Here is a 17,385-nt window from a genome sequence, read left to right as displayed (position 1 = left end):
CGTCATAAGATGTCGAACCTGTGTAATCTGTGTAGGCAGGGCGTTCGCTATGAAGCTCAACATGAACTTGATTGCCTGCCTTAGATGGAGCGGGCGACCAAGTAACGGATATTGAAGAGAGTTTCTAGAAAGGTTGGAAGGTCATTTCGATCACCGCTATTAGATGGCGAATGAAGAACGAAGCCACCCATACTCACCAGACAATGACCCTCGAGTTTGGAACAACTTGGGAAGAATGGTTATTTTGAAAGAATGTAGCCAACCTCTAGGGAGATGAAATTCGTTGGGCTGCCCGGATCCGCTAATACGACTGGCCGTTGTTGGTTGAAGTGCCCTACGAACTGACCAGAACAAGACTCTCTCTTTGATAAATGGACTGTTACAAAGTACATGAGCTAGTGGTGGTAGGTAGGTACCTACCTACGGTAGGTAGACCGAGAAGTCAATGCTATAAGTACCTTAAGGTAAAGGTACGTTAATACTGCAATCGCCTCTATACCTAAGCATAAGCGAGCAGCCTCAAATAGGGGGTCATAAGTGTCACGTGAGACCAGATAGGCTTAGCTAAGCCAGCCTTACCTAAACAACACTAAAAAATAATAAATGTCGAGAGCTCGGGGAACCAGAATATCAACCATCATCCCCGTCTGTCTCCGTTCTCCTCCTCCGTTCTCCTTTCTTTAATTGTGTTCCATTCCTTGACAATGCAGGTATTTGCGCGGTCAGTCAATCCCTTTCTGCGGACTGCCCGGTCTGCGCTGCAGCAGGGCAATTCCGTCAGTCCTCTACAGCACGCTCTGCGACGACAAAATGGCGCTGCCGTGTTGAACGCTGCCCGCTCATATGCTACCGTGTTCGAGCGGACAAAACCCCATGTTAATATTGGTATGCTGCTTTTCTAGTATAATCTACTTGTAGTCATTAACTGATGTCTTTAGGCACTATTGGTCATGTCGATCATGGAAAGGTACAGCACTATAGGCTCGCGGCCACGGTCAACTACTAATGCTTTCTATAGACCACGCTCACTGCTGCAATTACAAAGAGACAGGCTGAGAAGGGCTTTGCAAACTTCCTTGAGTACGGTGCCATTGATAAGGCTCCCGAGGAACGGAAGCGTGGTATCACGATCTCGACGGCGCATATCGAGTACTCTACCGAGGACCGTCACTACTCCCACGTGGACTGCCCAGGTCACGCAGATTACATCAAGAATATGATTACTGGTGCGGCAAATATGGATGGAGCTGTTATTGTCGTTGCTGCTTCGGACGGACAGATGCCCCAGACCAGAGAACATCTGCTGCTCGCCCGTCAGGTTGGTGTACAGAAAATCGTCGTCTTTGTCAACAAAGTAGATGCTCTCGAGGACCCAGAGATGTTGGAACTTGTCGAAATGGAGATGCGAGAGCTTTTGAACACCTATGGGTTTGAAGGCGATGAGACACCAATTATCCTTGGTTCCGCTCTTTGTGCATTGGAAGGACGGAGACCCGAGATCGGAACCGAGAAGATAGATGAGCTTCTCAAGGCCGTTGACACTTGGATCCCAACTCCTCAACGTGATCTCGACAAACCGTTCTTGATGTCTGTTGAGGATGTCTTCTCAATCCCGGGTCGTGGCACAGTTGCATCCGGTCGAGTCGAGCGTGGCGTATTGAAGAGAGATTCGGAGGTCGAGCTTGTAGGAAAGGGAGATCAACCAATCAAGACCAAGGTCACCGACATTGAAACGTTTAAGAAGTCCTGTGATGAGTCAAGGGCTGGCGACAACTCTGGTCTCTTGCTCAGAGGTGTCAAGCGTGAGGATGTCAAGCGAGGAATGGTTATTGCTCAGCCAGGAACCACCAAGGCACACAGGAGTTTTTGGTCTCTATGTATGTGCTCACCAAGGAGGAAGGGGGACGACACACTGGATTCCACCAAAACTACCGACCCCAAATGTTTATCCGAACTGCTGATGAGGCGGCTGCCTTGTTCTGGCCGGACGGCACTCCCGATGCGGATTCGAAGATGGTCATGCCAGGGGACAATGTAGAGATGAGATGCGAGATCTACAACCCTGTCGCCCTTGAGGTTGGACAACGCTTCAACGTTCGTGAGGGCGGACGGACCATTGGGACTGGGATCGTCACAAGAATTCTCAAGTGAAGAACTGTGGTAAGGTGATGTTTGATTTTGTTGTTGTGCGGGGAAGGGGGGCTTACTGTAATATTGGCTCTTATGGTGGGAAGGCATGGAAAGGAGTTCCTTTGATCCCTTCTCGTTCGTTATACTCTGTAGATTATTGACGAACCCCATCTCCTCTCTTCGAGCTGTTTCTTCTATCAGATTGTACAATAGAAGGTGTTGGCCGGAACATAAAGCGTTGTATAATTATGGGGGTCTTCCCAGTAAGAAGTTGCTGAACATCTTGCCCTCCTCGTGCAAATATCGAGTCATACTGGTTTTGAGATATATTTTTATTTATCTAAGCAGCCCAATGTTTTGGAACTGTCAAACGCCCATCCAGCGCAAGCTATGCGATGTAGTCCCGGTTCAGGCCGTCGTTTATAAACATCCTGCCTCACCCATGTCCATGTCTCATTATCACAAGTTTAACAACCTTGCAAACCTCAATCGATCAGAAGGAGAGTTCCTTGCTCTCATCCCGCAATGCCCTTAGGGGTGACTCGAAATCTTTCTCAACCCACTCCCAGTAATTTCGCCAAGTCTGATGCTGGCTTCCATGAATGCCCATGCCACTACTGGCTGCAGGAATGGCGCCGTGCAACAGCAATGTGACCCGGAGGACACTCTTGCTTGCCTCATCTTGCTTCTCGATCTCTTGCTTGACGGCATTTTCTTTTAGTTTTGTAGATAGGATAGTTCGGAAGCAATCTGCAATAGAGTCCAAACGCCTTGATGTCTCATCAGGATCCAGCACGAGGAGCTTGGTCAGCATGAGATTGCAAAGGGCCCGAATATCATGTTCATCCTTCAGACCGGCGATAACGCGATCATAAAAGTCGAGAATGTTGATCCTTGAAAATGCGGTCTCCATCAATGAGTACAGTGTCTCATATGCACTCTATTCTGACTTAGTATTGATTTCTATATATGAGAATTAGGTGGGAACATACCTTTCGAACTTCGAGGCCATCGTCAACTTTATGTTTAAAGGGGCCCATCATAACTTCTCGGATCAGCTCAGGCTTGACGACCGATTCCTTCATCACTAGAGGTAATAATTGACCAAGGTTTGGAATGATAAGATCAGGTTTGTTGTGAGCAGCTGAGTTCAACGTTGTTAGTGCAAGACGTCGGTTTTCAAGTTCAGTATCACGTAACATGATAATGAGCATATCAATTAGTGTTGTCTTGAGCACTGCATCGAACGTTTCGTCACTGTCAGGCAATGTGTAGCGAATGGCTTGAATGACCATAGCCCTGATAGACGGGGTTTCGTCGCGCAGGTAAGACTGAGAAAGGGTCAGTCAGTCAACTAACACACAGGATAAGTAACGTACCTGCAACTGTGGCATATAGGTCTTCGGATCAATAATTGCAAGCCTACCAATGCATTCCGCGCCTACGGCCTTGTTGTCTTCAGCTTGGGATGCAGTAAGTAATCTGCTCCAGATCGATTTAGTGTAATTGCTAATGTCGGCAAGACTATTACTTGCTTGCTGCAGAATCTCCTTAACAGAATGAAGAAGTAAGTATTGAGTATTACCACCCTTATCCATTGTAGATAAGATCTCAGGGAGATAGACTGTAATGTTTCCAGCACCAGCACGGCCTAGGGCCACTGCAGCTGCAAGGCGAACTTTGTCAGATCGCGAATCAAATTGTGCCGTGAAGGTTGATGGTTTTAAAGGCGACTTTCCACCCAAGCGCAATCCCGCTTCGCCGAGGACAGCAAGAGCCAGGCTCCGTTTTGCATCTTCAGATTGAGGATTGTGCAATTCTTCCATGAAGTTGTCAATGGTAACACCGACAGACGATCCTCCATACACCAGTAAGGTGCCAATGACTTTGCCAACGACGGCGGGGTCCCCGTTGATACTGACATCTTTCAAGAGCCCGGCCATCAATTGCTGCCCGACTGCTTTACGACCGATATTTGTTACTAGAGCAAGAATAGCCTCGAGGACAGCACCACTGAGTGGAGAAGTCAATAAACCACAAAGGGCGACATTCAATTGATCCGTGACCACAACTTGTGGTTCATCGGAGACAAGAGCAGCGAGAACAAGTAGTGCAGGACCCAGGAGGTGCAGGTCAACAGTCGTGAGAAGAGGGAGAAGAGCGCTGGTCAGACCTTCGATTGTTGGCACATCGAGAGAACTACTGGCTGCTGGTGCAACGACAAGATTTTTTAACGCAGAAAGACTGGCACCGCGCAGCGACCTGTTGGCTTTCCGAAGCTGTGCAGATAGTTCAAGAGAGACTCCTCGAATCCATTCAGGTTGTAGTTGATCAGTAGTCGTCGACAAGGCCGCGACGGTGTCAATAGCTCGAACTGCAGCAAGCCTGGTCGTCTCGTTCTTCAACCTGTCGCTCAAAATGTTCAACGCAGTAGTTCGGTCGGCAGCTGGTAGAAGTGAGGTACCCTCAGGGCTTGCTGTGCGGGCCAATAAAATACCTAGAGCATGAATTGCACGTTGACGGACTTCCAAATCGGCATCAGTAGCAGAGACCCTGTTAACGACGACCTGATACAGTTTTTGAAGATCTGCTTGATGATTCTGATCCATCAATTTTGAACGTGGTGGTGTCAAAGCCTTTAAGAGCTGTTCAACAGTACCAATAGCTTCGCCGGAGATCTTATAGTACTTATCGTTGACAGCCGATACAACACCGGGTACAATCTTTGGCAGAAACGGTTGTAAAACGCTAGAGGGATGTGTTTTGAATATATCACCAATTAAGCGAAGTGCAGCTATTCGCAAGGTATTAACAGTTGCGGAAGTAGCTCCATTATTTCCGATGGTGCCCGAAGATCCTGTAGAGCCAGATGATGACTTGATAGCATCAATAATGGGATCGATGATCTGAGCGAAGAATTCAGACAAGCCACCGTTTTGAACGGAGATCATCTCATCTAGAAGGTTGACAATGGCTTGTTTTGATGGTATTGAACTGCTTTTCAAGAGCTTTGTTGCTCCCTTGATGATTGCAGGGCTCAGCCGTGACAGATCTGCTCTAGGGCCCGACTGTGGAACTGGCTCAACAGTGGGCGAGGTGAGGCCGGCGGACATTGATGGTAATGTCTTGGTATCGAAATTCCCAGTGCTGCTACTCTCCCGCCTTCGCTTCCGGCTCTGAGGAACATGGTTAATATAATCTGCTCCATCATCGGCTGATAAGTTGACGAGCACACCTTCCCCAGTCTTTCGGACTAGGGAAGACATTGTTGCAATGACTTCCAGACGGACATTCTCTTCTCGCTCAATGAACCTCTGCACGAGTACTGGGGCAACTTGCGAGTACAGCGTTCCATCTTCAAGCAAGTCACCACTTCCGCGCGTTGAGATAAGCGTGTAGAGGGTCTTTGCTGCACACCGTCGGACTTTCCAGCTAGCATCATCATCGTCATCATCGAATCCACCATCCACCTCAAAGTCGTCATCCTCATCGAAATCATCCATATCGTCTTCCTCTGATTGAGTTCCACCCATCTCCTCATCACCGTCATCGTTATAGTTCGGGTCATATTTGAGGAAACGGAGGGCGGCAGCAATTATCTCCTCGGTGTAGGCCCGCATCTCACTGCCACAAGAAGCGAGGAATCCTTCCAAAGCTACAAGAGCAGCCTCACGTACATCATCCATCTCGGGATCCGGTTCACCATCCTCTGAAGAATTTTCACGTTGCTCTGATAGCTCTTCTTCGCTCAAGGCTGATAGGACAAAAGGCGCGAGAGTTTTCAGATAAGGGCCAAATCTGGTAGGGATAGATCGAGCCATAGACCCGAGTATGGTGATATACAGACGCCTTTGGATCAGGGTAAGGTGTGGATTCCGGAGACTTTCGATGAGTTGGGAAACAAAACCGCTGAGGTCATCATCTGCAAGGTACATGGCCAAGATGGATACTGCAACAACTGCACGCTTCTTCACAACCGAACTTGCTCTATCGGTTTCCAGAATGCTAACGAGGAGAGATTGGAGAGCCTCAACCTCTTGTTGTTGTAGCATGGGTCCAAAGCATCTAACCACCTCAATCAGAACATCCACAGCCTCTGGATCAACCTCCTTGTTTGATTCAAGATCAAGCATCCCTGGTGGCGGGGGAGGAAGTTTGAGGAGCTTTGTTGCCTTAGGAACAACAAGCCGTCCCACGAGTCTGGGGATCAGGACCCTGCTAATGGCTGAATATGCTTCCACAACCTCTTTCGTTGGTGGCACACCACTTATAGGCCTTGGTAATGTTATTACGACAGTCCGAAGGGCCATTGCCGGGATAGAATTGTCGACCGAGTTTTCTGTGTTGAGGTTTGACAACCTTTCGATCAGAGGAGCCAGAATATTACTAGGAAGCTTCGTGACAAGCGGGGAAAGACTGCTGTCGTTAGATGGACTCTTGAATACAGATGACGAAGGGAGCATACCATTTGATTGCTAAGTTCTGGACTTCGCCATTTTGATCGTCCAAGGTTTTGAGGATGCCATCCACTGTCTTGGCAGCGGTGTTATAGTCATTGTAAAGAAAGTCTTGCTTTCCAATAGTAAGGACTTGAAAGAGATCGTTCAAGGACATAAATCGATAGTCAGGATCGGCATCATGGAGCTTAGGTAGCAGCGCTGCTACTGTTTGAGAAGTTGGATTTGGTGGTATTTGATTGGACATGTTGAAGGTTGGGGCAGAGGAGAAGCGTCGAATACTGGCCAGAGGTAAATTTGTACGAGGAGGGTGACCGCCTACGTGGTGAAGAGGAGGCCTGCTAGAGGGGGAAGCTATCAGTACCGTACTTAAGCAGACGCTGCGTGGGATCCGAGAACACGCACGGCGGGTGGCGAGCTTGAGGATGAGGATGAGAAACTTACACACTCTGGGTCCTCGACCAAAGAACGGGTCAAATATCCTTTGAGACTGATCAAAAGAATATGGAGGACGAGGGGAGGGAGATGGAATCCAAAGGCACTCGGTCCAAAGTACCTGGAGGTGGTGGTGGGGTTACTTGATGCCTTGGTGCCTTATCGCTTATTTTTATTATACGACATAGGTAGTTGGTTAAGGTAAGCTCTTCTAGAAGCTCTGGCAGATATCCAGCCATCTTCCTTTCCAACACTCTTCTCGACTCAATTGAGGCTGTGGGTTTCCAAACTCCTCCGGCACTTACGCTTCCTCTTACTTACCAGTATCAGACTTGTTCCTGGACTTAATTCTGCCGTCATTCCCGCGCAATGGCATTCTTAAGAGCTACCGCATTCCGGTCCTGCTTCCGAGCTGCCAGACCTACTGTTGCTCGGCCCCAATTGTGGCAGCAAGTTGCTCGACGAGGTTATGCCACTGGTGCTCATGGGTCGGCGCAAACGAGTGGTGATGCCCCGTGGTAAGATATGCAATCATGAGGCCTTTTTATCTTTGCGACAGTTTGCCAACAAATACGTCATTAGGGCCCTCGGAGCTGTCGTCGTGACAGTGCCAACCTGCTGGTACATCCTCCAAGGTTCTGAGACGTCTGATGGAGACCATGGTAAATCTCATGGCCACAAGGAGGAAACCAAAGAGCAACCTAAGACCGAGCCTGAGGAGAAGCCCCAAGAGCAGCCTCAGACCGAGCCTGAGGAGAAGCCCCAAGAGCAACCTCAGACCGAGCCTGAGGAGAAGCCCCAAGAGCAACCTAAGGCCGAGCCTGAGGAGAAACCTCAAGAGGACAAAAAGGATGATGCCGCCGAATCTGGTGAGGGTGGACCAAAGGATGAGGTATTTGAAGATAAGTCACTTAGTTATCAGACCGGACGTTGACATGGCCTAGCCTGCTGCCTCTAAGCCCGCCGGTGGTCCGGGCACCCAGTCAGGAAAGCAAGAAGGTTTGAGTAACACGGATACAAAACACTCGACCGACATCACCAATGATCCCGAGCAAAGCAACAAGGGCGAAGGAATGCCGGAAACAGCCAAGGCAAAGGGAACCATTGATCCAAAGCGGCCACAGGCATAGTTGTGATTCACTGTAAATATTTTCTCTTGTATGAACCCTTCTTGTCTGACTTTCCTTCTTTTTGACAACCATGGTCCTCTTTTAGTAGGCCTCGAGCTGTGCTAACTTAATCCCTGTTCTAGCATGAGAAGAAGTAAATACCAACGCCTGCTGCGGATCGTCAAGATCATGCGTGGAAGTCTCCTCAATATTGTACATATATGTCTAGTCAATCGTCCAGTATCATTATATTACAATATCAAAAGGGGTTGAGGGAAAACACGTAATTGACTTCTGGTGCTTCTTTCCACTTCCATTGTTTACGGGTACTGTTTCCGGTATCCTACTGATTACAGGAAGTCACCACCAATATGCTGATATTTATCTGTTCTTCAAACGTCATCATCACTGGTCGATTGTTACGCACCAAATATCTCTGGCGTTACAACATTGCTATTCCGAGCGTCCTAGGTCCTCCATCCAGAGCAAATTCCAAGACGCTTCTAATCACTACAGATATTCCTCAATATTAATGGGGCCGTTGCCATTTAACCCTTCAACAAGGCCCGCCAGAGACGCTTTTCAAACCTCCATCATTACCCTCACTTCAGTGTTCCGCCTATCACTTTTATAGGCCATGATACATTGCCGCATTTTCTCCAAATGCCTCGCGGCAAATCTGTATAATGGCTTTTCAAAAGAATCCCACAACCACTGTGACCGCACAGCCTAACAGTTCTAATGTTCACTACAGTGCGGATCTACCAGCTTTACACCTGCACCTACACGATACTTCACTCGTAATCCAACCTGGTAACGAGTCTCACGACAAATGGATGATAGCTTTATTCTACCCCGACCCCCCAAACACCTGTAGCAACTGCACTCTGAGCTGTGTTGTTCCTTGTGTACAGTATGGGAAGACCCAGTGGCGTCTCAGTCAGATAGTTAAAGGTGGAGATCCCCACGATTCCGGTTGGAGAAGATCGGAAAGATGCAATTCGTCTTGCTGGGCATGGTGCGGGATCCATTCGTTCCTCTGTTTTGGTTGTGAGTACCCTCTTATCGATATCTACTCTACCTGGCAAGTCTTGCCTAATCGAGGCTAACATAAGGCGGCTATTCAGTTGTGGCCACTGGTTTTCAACGCAATCGTATTCGTGCCATTTATGGCATTGATGGGGATTGCCTCAGCGACTTCTTGCTGGCTTATCTCTGCCTGCCCTGCGTTACTATGCAAAACGATCGGGAGGTTCGAGCGAGAGAAGGCGAGATAGAACATGACGCCGGTTTTAGATCTGAAGACAACAGTTCACGGTGGATGACCGGGATGGCAGAAGCCCGACCTACCCAGACTCCGCCTGCTCGAATCCAGCCGATGAGGTATGTGTCTCCTCGAGAGACTTCCGACCACGCAAGTTACCTTGGCCCAGACCCGCCGTCCTGCCCTCAAGACCATGCTCTTTATGAAGGACAGAATATGAAGTCTCAGCAGTACCGAAGACTAGCTCGTGAGAAGCTCCAGAAGTACCGCAGATATGCTGGCATGAGGCCTACAATTGAGATTGACGGTGCGAGTTATCAGCACAGGAAAAATACAAAATCCTCTGTGACTGGGCTCCAAGGTCCAAACATTCAGAATCTACTCACCGTGATGGAGGGTCTCACTTCTAGCAAAAGATCTGCTTCTAAGGAAATCGAAATGACCTCGAGGACCTCAAACTTAAAGGGTCCAGATCGGAACGTTCTCGCTCCCAGAAACGAAATAGACTTGCGCTTACGGCAGCATATATTAGCTGCACGTCCTAACAATGGAGTTGAGAATCGATTGGCTGATTCGCGTCCGAAGTCCTATCACCAGGTTGAATGCGCAGTATTTGATGTAGACATCGAAGATGGCATATCCTCCGAGCGTAGGTTCACTGAATGTGAGAGCATTGGATCACTGGTGCTACCGCCTCCGGTAGTAACAAGAAATACAAGAGAAGCACAATCATTGCAGCAGGGGAGGGACGACCTTTCATATCTTCATGATTTCAGTGATTGTCCGATTGACAGATCTGTTCTTGTGTACTATGAAAAAGAGGAGAAGAGATCCAAAGAATATGCCGTCGATAACTTTGCCAGCACTAGTGCTGCAAAGGAACTGCATTCCAACAAGACTTTCCAGGTTGCTCCCAGCCACTGTCATGTGCGTTCTAACAACAGTGATAAGGATATTGTTGCGCGCAAGCACGCACAGCCGTTTGGCACGGCTTCTTCAGAAAGCGCTGGTAGGAACAGGGGATGTTCAGATTCTTGCAGTCAAAACACAACAAGGTCGACAGCAGCAAAAGGTCAGCTGCTCGATTAACTGGGCATTCTACCTAACAAACAACCCCCTTACACAATTCCTTGTTTCCCAACCCCATAAGATAGAAGGAAAATTACCCCGTGGTGTATCGTTGAAAGGGTTCCCATGACACATTAAGTACGGCAGACTAAGAGTGATAAGAGGGCAGCTTCTATCCTTGAAGGACATTGATACAGTTGAGAAGCTGCAGAAGTGGGGAAGAGAAAAAGGTTGTATTATTACCGGTATCTCAAAATTATGCTTTAACCAGCTCTAGTCCAAGGGTTTGCGTATAGGGTTAATTGACTCCAAATAATAGTAGCGGCTTGTTGTCTTTGCCCTTGGCGGCTAGTGCCGATGGATTATGCCCCAGTTCTCATCAGGTGCTTCTTTTATTTCTCGTCTTCCACTCGTTCAATGTATGCCTAGGGGGTAATGAGCTTTGGTTCACAACAAGCTTGTAGTAGTCTTCCATTGTGTTCTCGTCAAAAGTACATAAAAAAAATCAAGTAGACACCTCAACGTCCTGCTAAACGACAATATGCAATGGTGGGATACAGAGGAACAGAGATGTCCACATAACCTTCGTTTCATCCAGCCAGCCGATTCGTGATTCCGTGCCATAAATCGTGCAAGCATCACAGGTTTCTGTCATTCATGAAGGTGTACCATTATACATTCATTCAGAAACCTCTTGCCAAGATATAACAACCCTGTCTATATCTATCTTAACCCACAGATTGGTAGAGGAGAAGGGGTTCTCCAACGTTCTCAATTTCAGGGATTGTGCATTTGAGATCAAAAGCTTTCGAAAGCACGATCTTGAAAATCTGCGGCAGTGTTAGACTAGGCAATGCTCTTTTGAAGGGGTGCAGGTGGATTACCTTTTGGACATTAATACTGTGACTTGTACTGCTGAAAATGAGACTTGCTCTCATTGCTTTCGCAAATCGGCGAGCCTATTTGAAGAGGATCAGTGAAGTTCTCTCGATGGTTACGCAACAATAAGAGGCCAGCTACTCACTTGATTTGAGATCTCCTCCTGATCTTCCCTTGGAAAATTGACAAAATGGTCATACTTGGTGCCGACCAAGAAGGGAATGGCGGTTTTGTTGAAACCTCTGCCCTGCCTATACCACTCCTTGATACTGTTGAGAGTGCTCTTCCTGGTCAAGTCGAACATGAACAGGATAGCCACAGCATCGTTGCATACCAAAGGCAGCATGTTCACGAACTCCCGTTGTCCCCCTAAATCCCAGATAGAGAACGTGATTTCGGTGTTGCGGATTGAAATGGTCTTCTCCATGAAATTGACACCGAGCGTTTGTATGTAGTCTTCGTCCCAGCTTCCCTCGACATATTTGACCATAAGGGACGTCTTGCCAATCTGTGCGTCTCCCACCATGCCAACCTTGATAACTACGCTGTTCTTGTTCCGGCTCTGGTCACCAGCGCGGGGATTCTGATCTTGATATGTAGACTGTACGTTTCCGTACCCGCCGTTGCTCGACAAGCCAGAATTTGGACGAGAGGTCAAGGGAGCGATGGCTGTAGGAGGGGTAGGAGGATATCGGGTGTTGGGGTCGACATCTTGGGTTGGAGACGCGGCATAAGCTTGATGTGAGGGTAGGAAGTCGGCCGACTGTGACTCTCCATGCCGTCGTTCAGCATTGCCAAAGCCATTGTTGTTTGTTGGAGGCTGTGATTCCTCAGTGCCGCCCATGGTGTCGTCGATGCCCTCCTCTCGGGTGTCGTAAGCACCGTCGTTATCCATTGTATTTACAGCGTCGGGGAATTGAGCTGGGGAGCCCACTGAGAGAGTGGAAGAATCCAGATTGTCGGGGGCTCCTTGTGATTTTCACAAGGGATGTGGTTGAGGTGCTGGAAGAAGTTGGGAGAAGGGAGGAGGGGATGGTCGAAAGAGCGGGAGAAGGCGGCTGACAAGCGCGATCAACACTGGGATTTACATACACCACGGATGCCGTTGACCTGTTGCATCAGGGCAGCTTTTGGGGGGGGCAGGACCGGCTGGGGGGTCGATATGAGGGTATTCGGAGACCCTGGTACAGTAGAGCAGGCTGGAGACGTTGTGCGGATGGGCGTCAACGACAGGGCCGGGCTTCGAGCTCAAGAGACGCGGGAGGAATCGTCGATAGTATGTAGAGGGGATGGGATGCTTGCTTTGCTGCTGGCCTCTGGAAAACAGGCTTGGTGGAGCGGCACGCGACTTGGACGCGTTAAGAAGATGGATGGGAGGATTTATTTCCTTGAGAAGTCGGGAAGTATTGGTTGTATTGGCATTTGGACGATGGTCCGGCGAGCCAAACCCACGCAGCGGCAATGCACCGTTATGGGGTCTGCGTCGTCTATATAAAGAGCGCCGCCGCCTCTGCCATCCCAGCCCCAAGTGCCCACGGTTGGTCGATCTGGGGATTGATTGACTTGTTAACTGTCTTTCCCATTGGCATCGTGTCTTTACTGTTTACCTGCTGTCTTAAGGTATTGATCCCCCGGAACCCTCCCAGCCCATCCTTGCCGGTAGTGGGGTGGCTTTCGTTTAACGTTTAACATAAATAGCTGCTGGCGCGCAAAAGCAACTCGAGACTATTCATTATACCACTGAACCACGGCCCCCCCCGTATAGCCTCACAATCTCGATTCTCCAGAGCCCAGGGCACCCCCCCGAACATCCAGAGCATCTAGAGCTAGAGCATCCAGAGCTCCCATCTATCCTTCCGCTGTGCCTCCCCGCCGTCTGCCTGTCTGCCGTGCTTCCTACCTGACCTAACTAACCTCCCTCTTCGCTCCCGGCCTCCTACCATGGCATCAATTGCACGATCTCTGCGACCAGTGGCTTTGCGCCTCGCACAGAGCTCAAAGGCGAGAGTCGCCGCGTCGAGCGCTTCCCCCATCGCCATCCGCGCCTTTTCCGTGTCCAGTGCTGGTGAGGCCATGCCATCTTTCCATCCGTGAAGGCAGTATGACGTTGACGATTATACAGTGCAAGTCAAGAAGTTTACCAAGGATCACGAGTGGATCGAGCTTTCCCCAGACAACAAGACCGGCACCATTGGCATATCACAGTATGCAGCACATGCTCTCGGCGATGTCGTCTACGTCGAACTCCCATCCACACCCTTAGAGGTCGCCAAGGGCGATACAATTGGAGCAGTGGAATCGGTGAAGTCCGCTTCAGATATCAATTCGCCCATCACATGTACAATCACATCCGTTAACGAGCTGCTGGAGGAGACGCCCTCAGCTATCAACAAGGGCCCTGAGGACGATGGAGCTGGCGGCGGATGGATCGCGAAAGTGGAGGTCGGCGAAAATGGAGTGAAGGATTTGGAAGAGTTGATGGACGCGGCCCAATATAAGGCGTTTACGGAGGAAGCATAGGGAGCTCAGACACTTAGAATTCGAGGTGCAATAACCACATGGAGTTTCTTGGCAGCGGGAGAAAAAGCCAGCTATTCGCAGGCATGGGACGAGCAGAATGTATGCACTTTTCCCACCCTTTTCTACATGAAAGCCCACCCATCTGGGGTTTGAATTAAGCTCCGCCACCTTCTGCAATAACTTGGCGATTGAGGTTGATCGCATCAAGAATCTTTGATGCCCCTTTCTCAACCAGGTCTTGGGCAAGCCTCCAACCAAACTCATCTGCGTCTTTCGTAGTGAGGATCTCATCTAATCTCTCAGCCTCCACACTTTCTGTTCCATCAAGACTAACAACGATGGCTTTCATCAACATCTTTCCCTTCTCGATCCATGTTGTTTCGACTCCAATCGGTACACTGCATCCTCCCTCTAATGTACGCATCAAACTCCGCTCTGCGGTACCTGCCAACGTAGAATCATGATCAACCAGGGGTCTCAAAACATCGAGAATCTTCTCATCTCCCTCCCTAATCTCAATGCCGAGCGCACCCTGACCAACGGCATGTAACAGTCCACCGCCAGTGGTCTTCGAGTCCAAGTACTGTGTAATTCGACCACCAAGATCCATTCTGATCAGTCCCGCAGCCGCCAATATCAGACATGCATACTCGCCATCCTCCGCATCAAGCTTGCTTAATCTCGTTCCAACATTGCCTCTTACATCCTTGAACTTGAGATGTGGATATTTTCTCTTGACCTGCGCACTGCGCCTCACACTGCTGGTGCCAACGACTGATCCGGCCGGGAGTTCAGCAAGACTCTTGTAATTCAGTGATGCCTTCATAACGACCGCATCCCTAGGGTCTTCTCTCTCCATTATGCAGCCAATCGTACATTTGGGTGGTAATTGCGTAGGCATATCCTTCAAAGAATGCACAATTATATCCAATCGTCCTTCTAGCAATCCAGCCTCCAGCTCATGGGTCCAAAGGCTTTTGGCGCCAAAGTTATGGAGGGCGGTGATTTGGTTCTTGTCTCCCATAGTGCTCATGGCATGAACTTCATATTCATATTGATCCGCCGGATGGGCCTTTTTGAGGGCTTTAAGGACCATGTCGGTCTGGATCATGGCAAGGGCGGACTTCCTTGTGCCAATGTGAATCGTAGTAGGTGCCACGCCCGCTTGAGCGGATTTTGCCTTCTGTGTTGTGGAGGATGCGACATCTTTCGAGGTGGTAGGGTCAAGAGCAGGGCGGGAGGAGGTAGACTCGAGCTGCTCGTGGGTGGCCATGGTAAAAAGGCCTCAGTGGAATGACTACTTTGTCAAATCCTTGAGACTAGATGTGCGGGTTGAAGCTGGGATTTCTCACAGAGTTGAGAGTTGTAGTAGTGGGATTATTGAAGCTGCAGAGTATTTTGACCCTGATATTCAAGGCAGAGATTCTTATCGATACGGGACTGTACTTTTCCTACCGCGGAGCCTCAGATTCCTTTCTCACATTGTCTTTATTATTATTTGATATTGTGCATCTCCAACCATTATCGCAGATCCCTCAGCTGCTTGCTCGGGGAACATTTGTTTAATTGAATTAGCCCAGATGCAATCTGCCTATTCTTTCCGGAGCTGTAGGTAGGTGCTACCTTACGGTACCTAAGGTACCTTGCTTTGCACACTGTACCGTGTACCACGCATCGCGGCATCGACATCGACAGCAGACAAGGAATACCGGATTCCATGAGGTTGACCACTCTTCTCCTTATGTATGCCAGTAGCTGGGTGGCATTCTTAACTTCGTATGGTCAAGCAGCAAAGACGTGCGAATTTGATAAGGTACACTGAGCCAAGTAAAATCAGACCGTGATTGAAATGAAATAGAAGTCATTCGAACTGCATAGGGCAGAAGATGAGAGTAAATCTAGTGTGTCTTGGCTCCTGGTCTGGTCCCTTGTTACCTGGCTTCTGCCTTGCACACTTGTAGGGTTGTGTAGGTACTTTTCGTTCAAGTCAGGCCAGAATCTTGGACTCGTGGAATCATGGAATCGTGAAATCCACTTTACACGACCCGACGCGTCGGCTTCGTTACAACATTTATTTTCCCCAGTCAACACCCCCGTCAACAACCATAAATAACATAATATTCAACTCCCGTCTCGCCGGTACGGTACTACCAATATGGCACCGCCCCAAGAAGACCTTGTTGATGAAGAACCGCCCACCGTTGAACCATACACGGTCTTAGGTATATCCAAAGACGCGACTGCTGATGAAGTCAAGTCCGCATATCGCAGAGCCGCTTTGAGGCACCATCCAGGTATAATCCTATTTCGTTCTATCACTGTATGCTACTCGACGCCAGTAGCAGTCTCGTGTTAATATCATCTTGGTTCAAGACGATACTCCACTACCACTGCGACGAGCTATCTGCTAACTACTTCCTCCACAGACAAAGCCCCCGCAGACCTCAAGGACGAAGCCAAAACCAAATTCCAAGAGATTGCCTTCGCATACGCTATTCTTTCTGACCCGGTCCGACGAAAGCGCTACGATGTTACTGGCTCAACCTCCGAGTCCATCGATTTCGACGACTTCAGTTGGAGCGACTTTTACCAAGAGCAGTTCCGGGACGTGGTGACATCTGAAGCCATCGAGAAGTTCTCCAAGGAGTACAAGGGCTCTGTCGAGGAGAAAGATGCTGTCCTGGAGGCATTCAAGAAATTTAAAGGCAAATGGGACGGGATTTATAGCACGGTCATGTTGAGCGACCCCTTGGAGGATGAGGATCGGTTTAGGGCAATCATTGACGAGGCTATTGCGAAGGGGGAGGTCCAGGCATATAAGGCTTATACGGAGGAGACAACAAAGGCTAAGGAGGCGAGGTTCAAAGCTGCTAGGAGCGAGGGAGAGGAAGCCATGGCTTATGCCAAAGAGCTGGGAATCGAAGAGAAGCTTTTCGGAAAGGGAAAAGGTGGGAAGAAAGAGAACGGCGAAGGCGCCTTGGCTGCCTTGATCAAGAAGAACCAGGCCGGACGAAGCTCATTCCTCGATAATTTAGAGGCCAAATACGCTGGTAATAGCAAGAAGTCAAAGGGCAAGAGAAGCAAGAAACGGGGTTCGGAGGATGAGGAAGACGAAGACGGTATGCCCTCGGAGGAAGCATTCCAGAAGGCCGCGGCCAAGCTCAAGAACGGGAAGGCTGCCGCCGGAGGTGAAGCATCGGAGGGACGAAAGGCAAAGCGAGCGAAGCGCTGAGTAGTACTGGGAGTTTTCAGCCATGTAACTTTACAGGGAGTTCCGGGAATGGGAGGGAATGCGATGAGAGTGGCGTCTCCATGGCAGTTATATTTGGTCCTTGATACCACAGAAATGGGAACATGCATTTTCAATAACTAAAATCTCTCTTTACCCCAGTCCTCCATTGAGTCTTGGTATCCTACCTCTTGATCGGCGGGAGTTTCTACCTATCCTACAGTGGGGATTTCACGTGACCGATACCTGCCACGCGATTCCAGACGCGTCTCACCAAACAACTCTTGCCCAGCA

At 49.1% G+C, this 17,385-nt stretch overlaps 9 protein-coding genes across 9 annotated transcripts; 6 read left to right on the top strand and 3 right to left on the bottom strand.

Annotated features, from left to right (window-relative positions):
- Nucleotides 1–704: 704 nt before the first annotated feature.
- On the top strand, nucleotides 705–2,151 carry M430DRAFT_52262 (hypothetical protein; the record flags this gene model as incomplete). The annotated part of the gene is made up of 4 exons (XM_024868288.1): nucleotides 705–885; nucleotides 939–967; nucleotides 1,019–1,825; nucleotides 1,861–2,151. The coding sequence occupies 4 exons, from the start codon at nucleotides 705–707 to the stop codon at nucleotides 2,149–2,151; spliced, it is 1,308 nt and encodes a 435-aa protein (XP_024719075.1).
- A 285-nt stretch (nucleotides 2,152–2,436) lies between these two features.
- Nucleotides 2,437–7,104, bottom strand: M430DRAFT_124992 (hypothetical protein). Its single transcript, XM_024861936.1, has 5 exons — nucleotides 7,032–7,104; nucleotides 6,596–6,928; nucleotides 3,510–6,546; nucleotides 3,123–3,461; nucleotides 2,437–3,070 (listed from the first exon to the last, which is right to left on the bottom strand). The coding sequence occupies exons 2-5, from the start codon at nucleotides 6,832–6,834 to the stop codon at nucleotides 2,624–2,626; spliced, it is 4,062 nt and encodes a 1,353-aa protein (XP_024719074.1). The 5' UTR covers nucleotides 6,835–6,928; nucleotides 7,032–7,104; the 3' UTR covers nucleotides 2,437–2,623.
- Nucleotides 7,105–7,391: 287 nt separating this feature from the next.
- On the top strand, nucleotides 7,392–8,152 carry M430DRAFT_29642 (hypothetical protein; the record flags this gene model as incomplete). The annotated part of the gene is made up of 3 exons (XM_024865890.1): nucleotides 7,392–7,540; nucleotides 7,605–7,914; nucleotides 7,967–8,152. 3 exons carry the CDS (start codon nucleotides 7,392–7,394, stop codon nucleotides 8,150–8,152), a joined length of 645 nt encoding a protein of 214 aa, XP_024719073.1.
- Nucleotides 8,153–8,967: 815 nt separating this feature from the next.
- Nucleotides 8,968–9,395, top strand: M430DRAFT_105806 (hypothetical protein; the record flags this gene model as incomplete). The annotated part of the gene is made up of 2 exons (XM_024861032.1): nucleotides 8,968–9,181; nucleotides 9,259–9,395. Coding segments are annotated over 2 exons (351 nt in total), but the record flags the coding sequence as incomplete, so codon positions are not given.
- A 66-nt stretch (nucleotides 9,396–9,461) lies between these two features.
- On the top strand, nucleotides 9,462–10,484 carry M430DRAFT_20990 (hypothetical protein; the record flags this gene model as incomplete). The annotated part of the gene is made up of 1 exon (XM_024864413.1): nucleotides 9,462–10,484. One exon carries the CDS (start codon nucleotides 9,462–9,464, stop codon nucleotides 10,482–10,484), a length of 1,023 nt encoding a protein of 340 aa, XP_024719071.1.
- Nucleotides 10,485–11,191: 707 nt separating this feature from the next.
- Nucleotides 11,192–12,186, bottom strand: M430DRAFT_106167 (hypothetical protein; the record flags this gene model as incomplete). The annotated part of the gene is made up of 3 exons (XM_024861060.1): nucleotides 11,192–11,293; nucleotides 11,348–11,422; nucleotides 11,488–12,186. The coding sequence occupies 3 exons, from the start codon at nucleotides 12,184–12,186 to the stop codon at nucleotides 11,192–11,194; spliced, it is 876 nt and encodes a 291-aa protein (XP_024719070.1).
- A 1,097-nt stretch (nucleotides 12,187–13,283) lies between these two features.
- M430DRAFT_105603 (hypothetical protein) lies at nucleotides 13,284–13,862 on the top strand (the record flags this gene model as incomplete). The annotated part of the gene is made up of 2 exons (XM_024861015.1): nucleotides 13,284–13,407; nucleotides 13,465–13,862. The coding sequence occupies 2 exons, from the start codon at nucleotides 13,284–13,286 to the stop codon at nucleotides 13,860–13,862; spliced, it is 522 nt and encodes a 173-aa protein (XP_024719069.1).
- A 14-nt stretch (nucleotides 13,863–13,876) lies between these two features.
- M430DRAFT_124983 (hypothetical protein) lies at nucleotides 13,877–15,223 on the bottom strand. Its single transcript, XM_024861935.1, has one exon. It carries the CDS (start codon nucleotides 15,133–15,135, stop codon nucleotides 14,017–14,019), a length of 1,119 nt encoding a protein of 372 aa, XP_024719068.1. The 5' UTR covers nucleotides 15,136–15,223; the 3' UTR covers nucleotides 13,877–14,016.
- A 690-nt stretch (nucleotides 15,224–15,913) lies between these two features.
- On the top strand, nucleotides 15,914–17,222 carry M430DRAFT_68217 (hypothetical protein). Its single transcript, XM_024869337.1, has 2 exons — nucleotides 15,914–16,156; nucleotides 16,289–17,222. The coding sequence occupies exons 1-2, from the start codon at nucleotides 16,018–16,020 to the stop codon at nucleotides 17,092–17,094; spliced, it is 945 nt and encodes a 314-aa protein (XP_024719067.1). The 5' UTR covers nucleotides 15,914–16,017; the 3' UTR covers nucleotides 17,095–17,222.
- Nucleotides 17,223–17,385: the final 163 nt, after the last annotated feature.

This window comes from Amorphotheca resinae (genome assembly GCF_003019875.1).
Source record: "Amorphotheca resinae ATCC 22711 unplaced genomic scaffold M430scaffold_9, whole genome shotgun sequence".
NCBI classification, from domain to species: Eukaryota; Fungi; Ascomycota; class Leotiomycetes; order Helotiales; family Amorphothecaceae; genus Amorphotheca; species Amorphotheca resinae.
Note: the sequence above shows the minus strand (reverse complement) of the source record. Positions and strands in the feature narration are given on the sequence as shown.

Coding starts and splice junctions, on each gene's coding strand:
- M430DRAFT_124992 (XM_024861936.1), bottom strand. CDS start 6,834: ATGTCCAATCAAATACCACCAAATCCAACTTCTCAAACAGTAGCAGCG. Junction 6,547..6,595: donor CAGAACTTAGCAATCAAATG/GTATGCTCCCTT, acceptor TAACGACAGCAG/TCTTTCCCCGCTTGTCACGA. Junction 3,462..3,509: donor CCTATATGCCACAGTTGCAG/GTACGTTACTTA, acceptor ACCCTTTCTCAG/TCTTACCTGCGCGACGAAAC.
- M430DRAFT_124983 (XM_024861935.1), bottom strand. CDS start 15,135: ATGGCCACCCACGAGCAGCTCGAGTCTACCTCCTCCCGCCCTGCTCTT.
- M430DRAFT_68217 (XM_024869337.1), top strand. CDS start 16,018: ATGGCACCGCCCCAAGAAGACCTTGTTGATGAAGAACCGCCCACCGTT. Junction 16,157..16,288: donor CGCTTTGAGGCACCATCCAG/GTATAATCCTAT, acceptor CTTCCTCCACAG/ACAAAGCCCCCGCAGACCTC.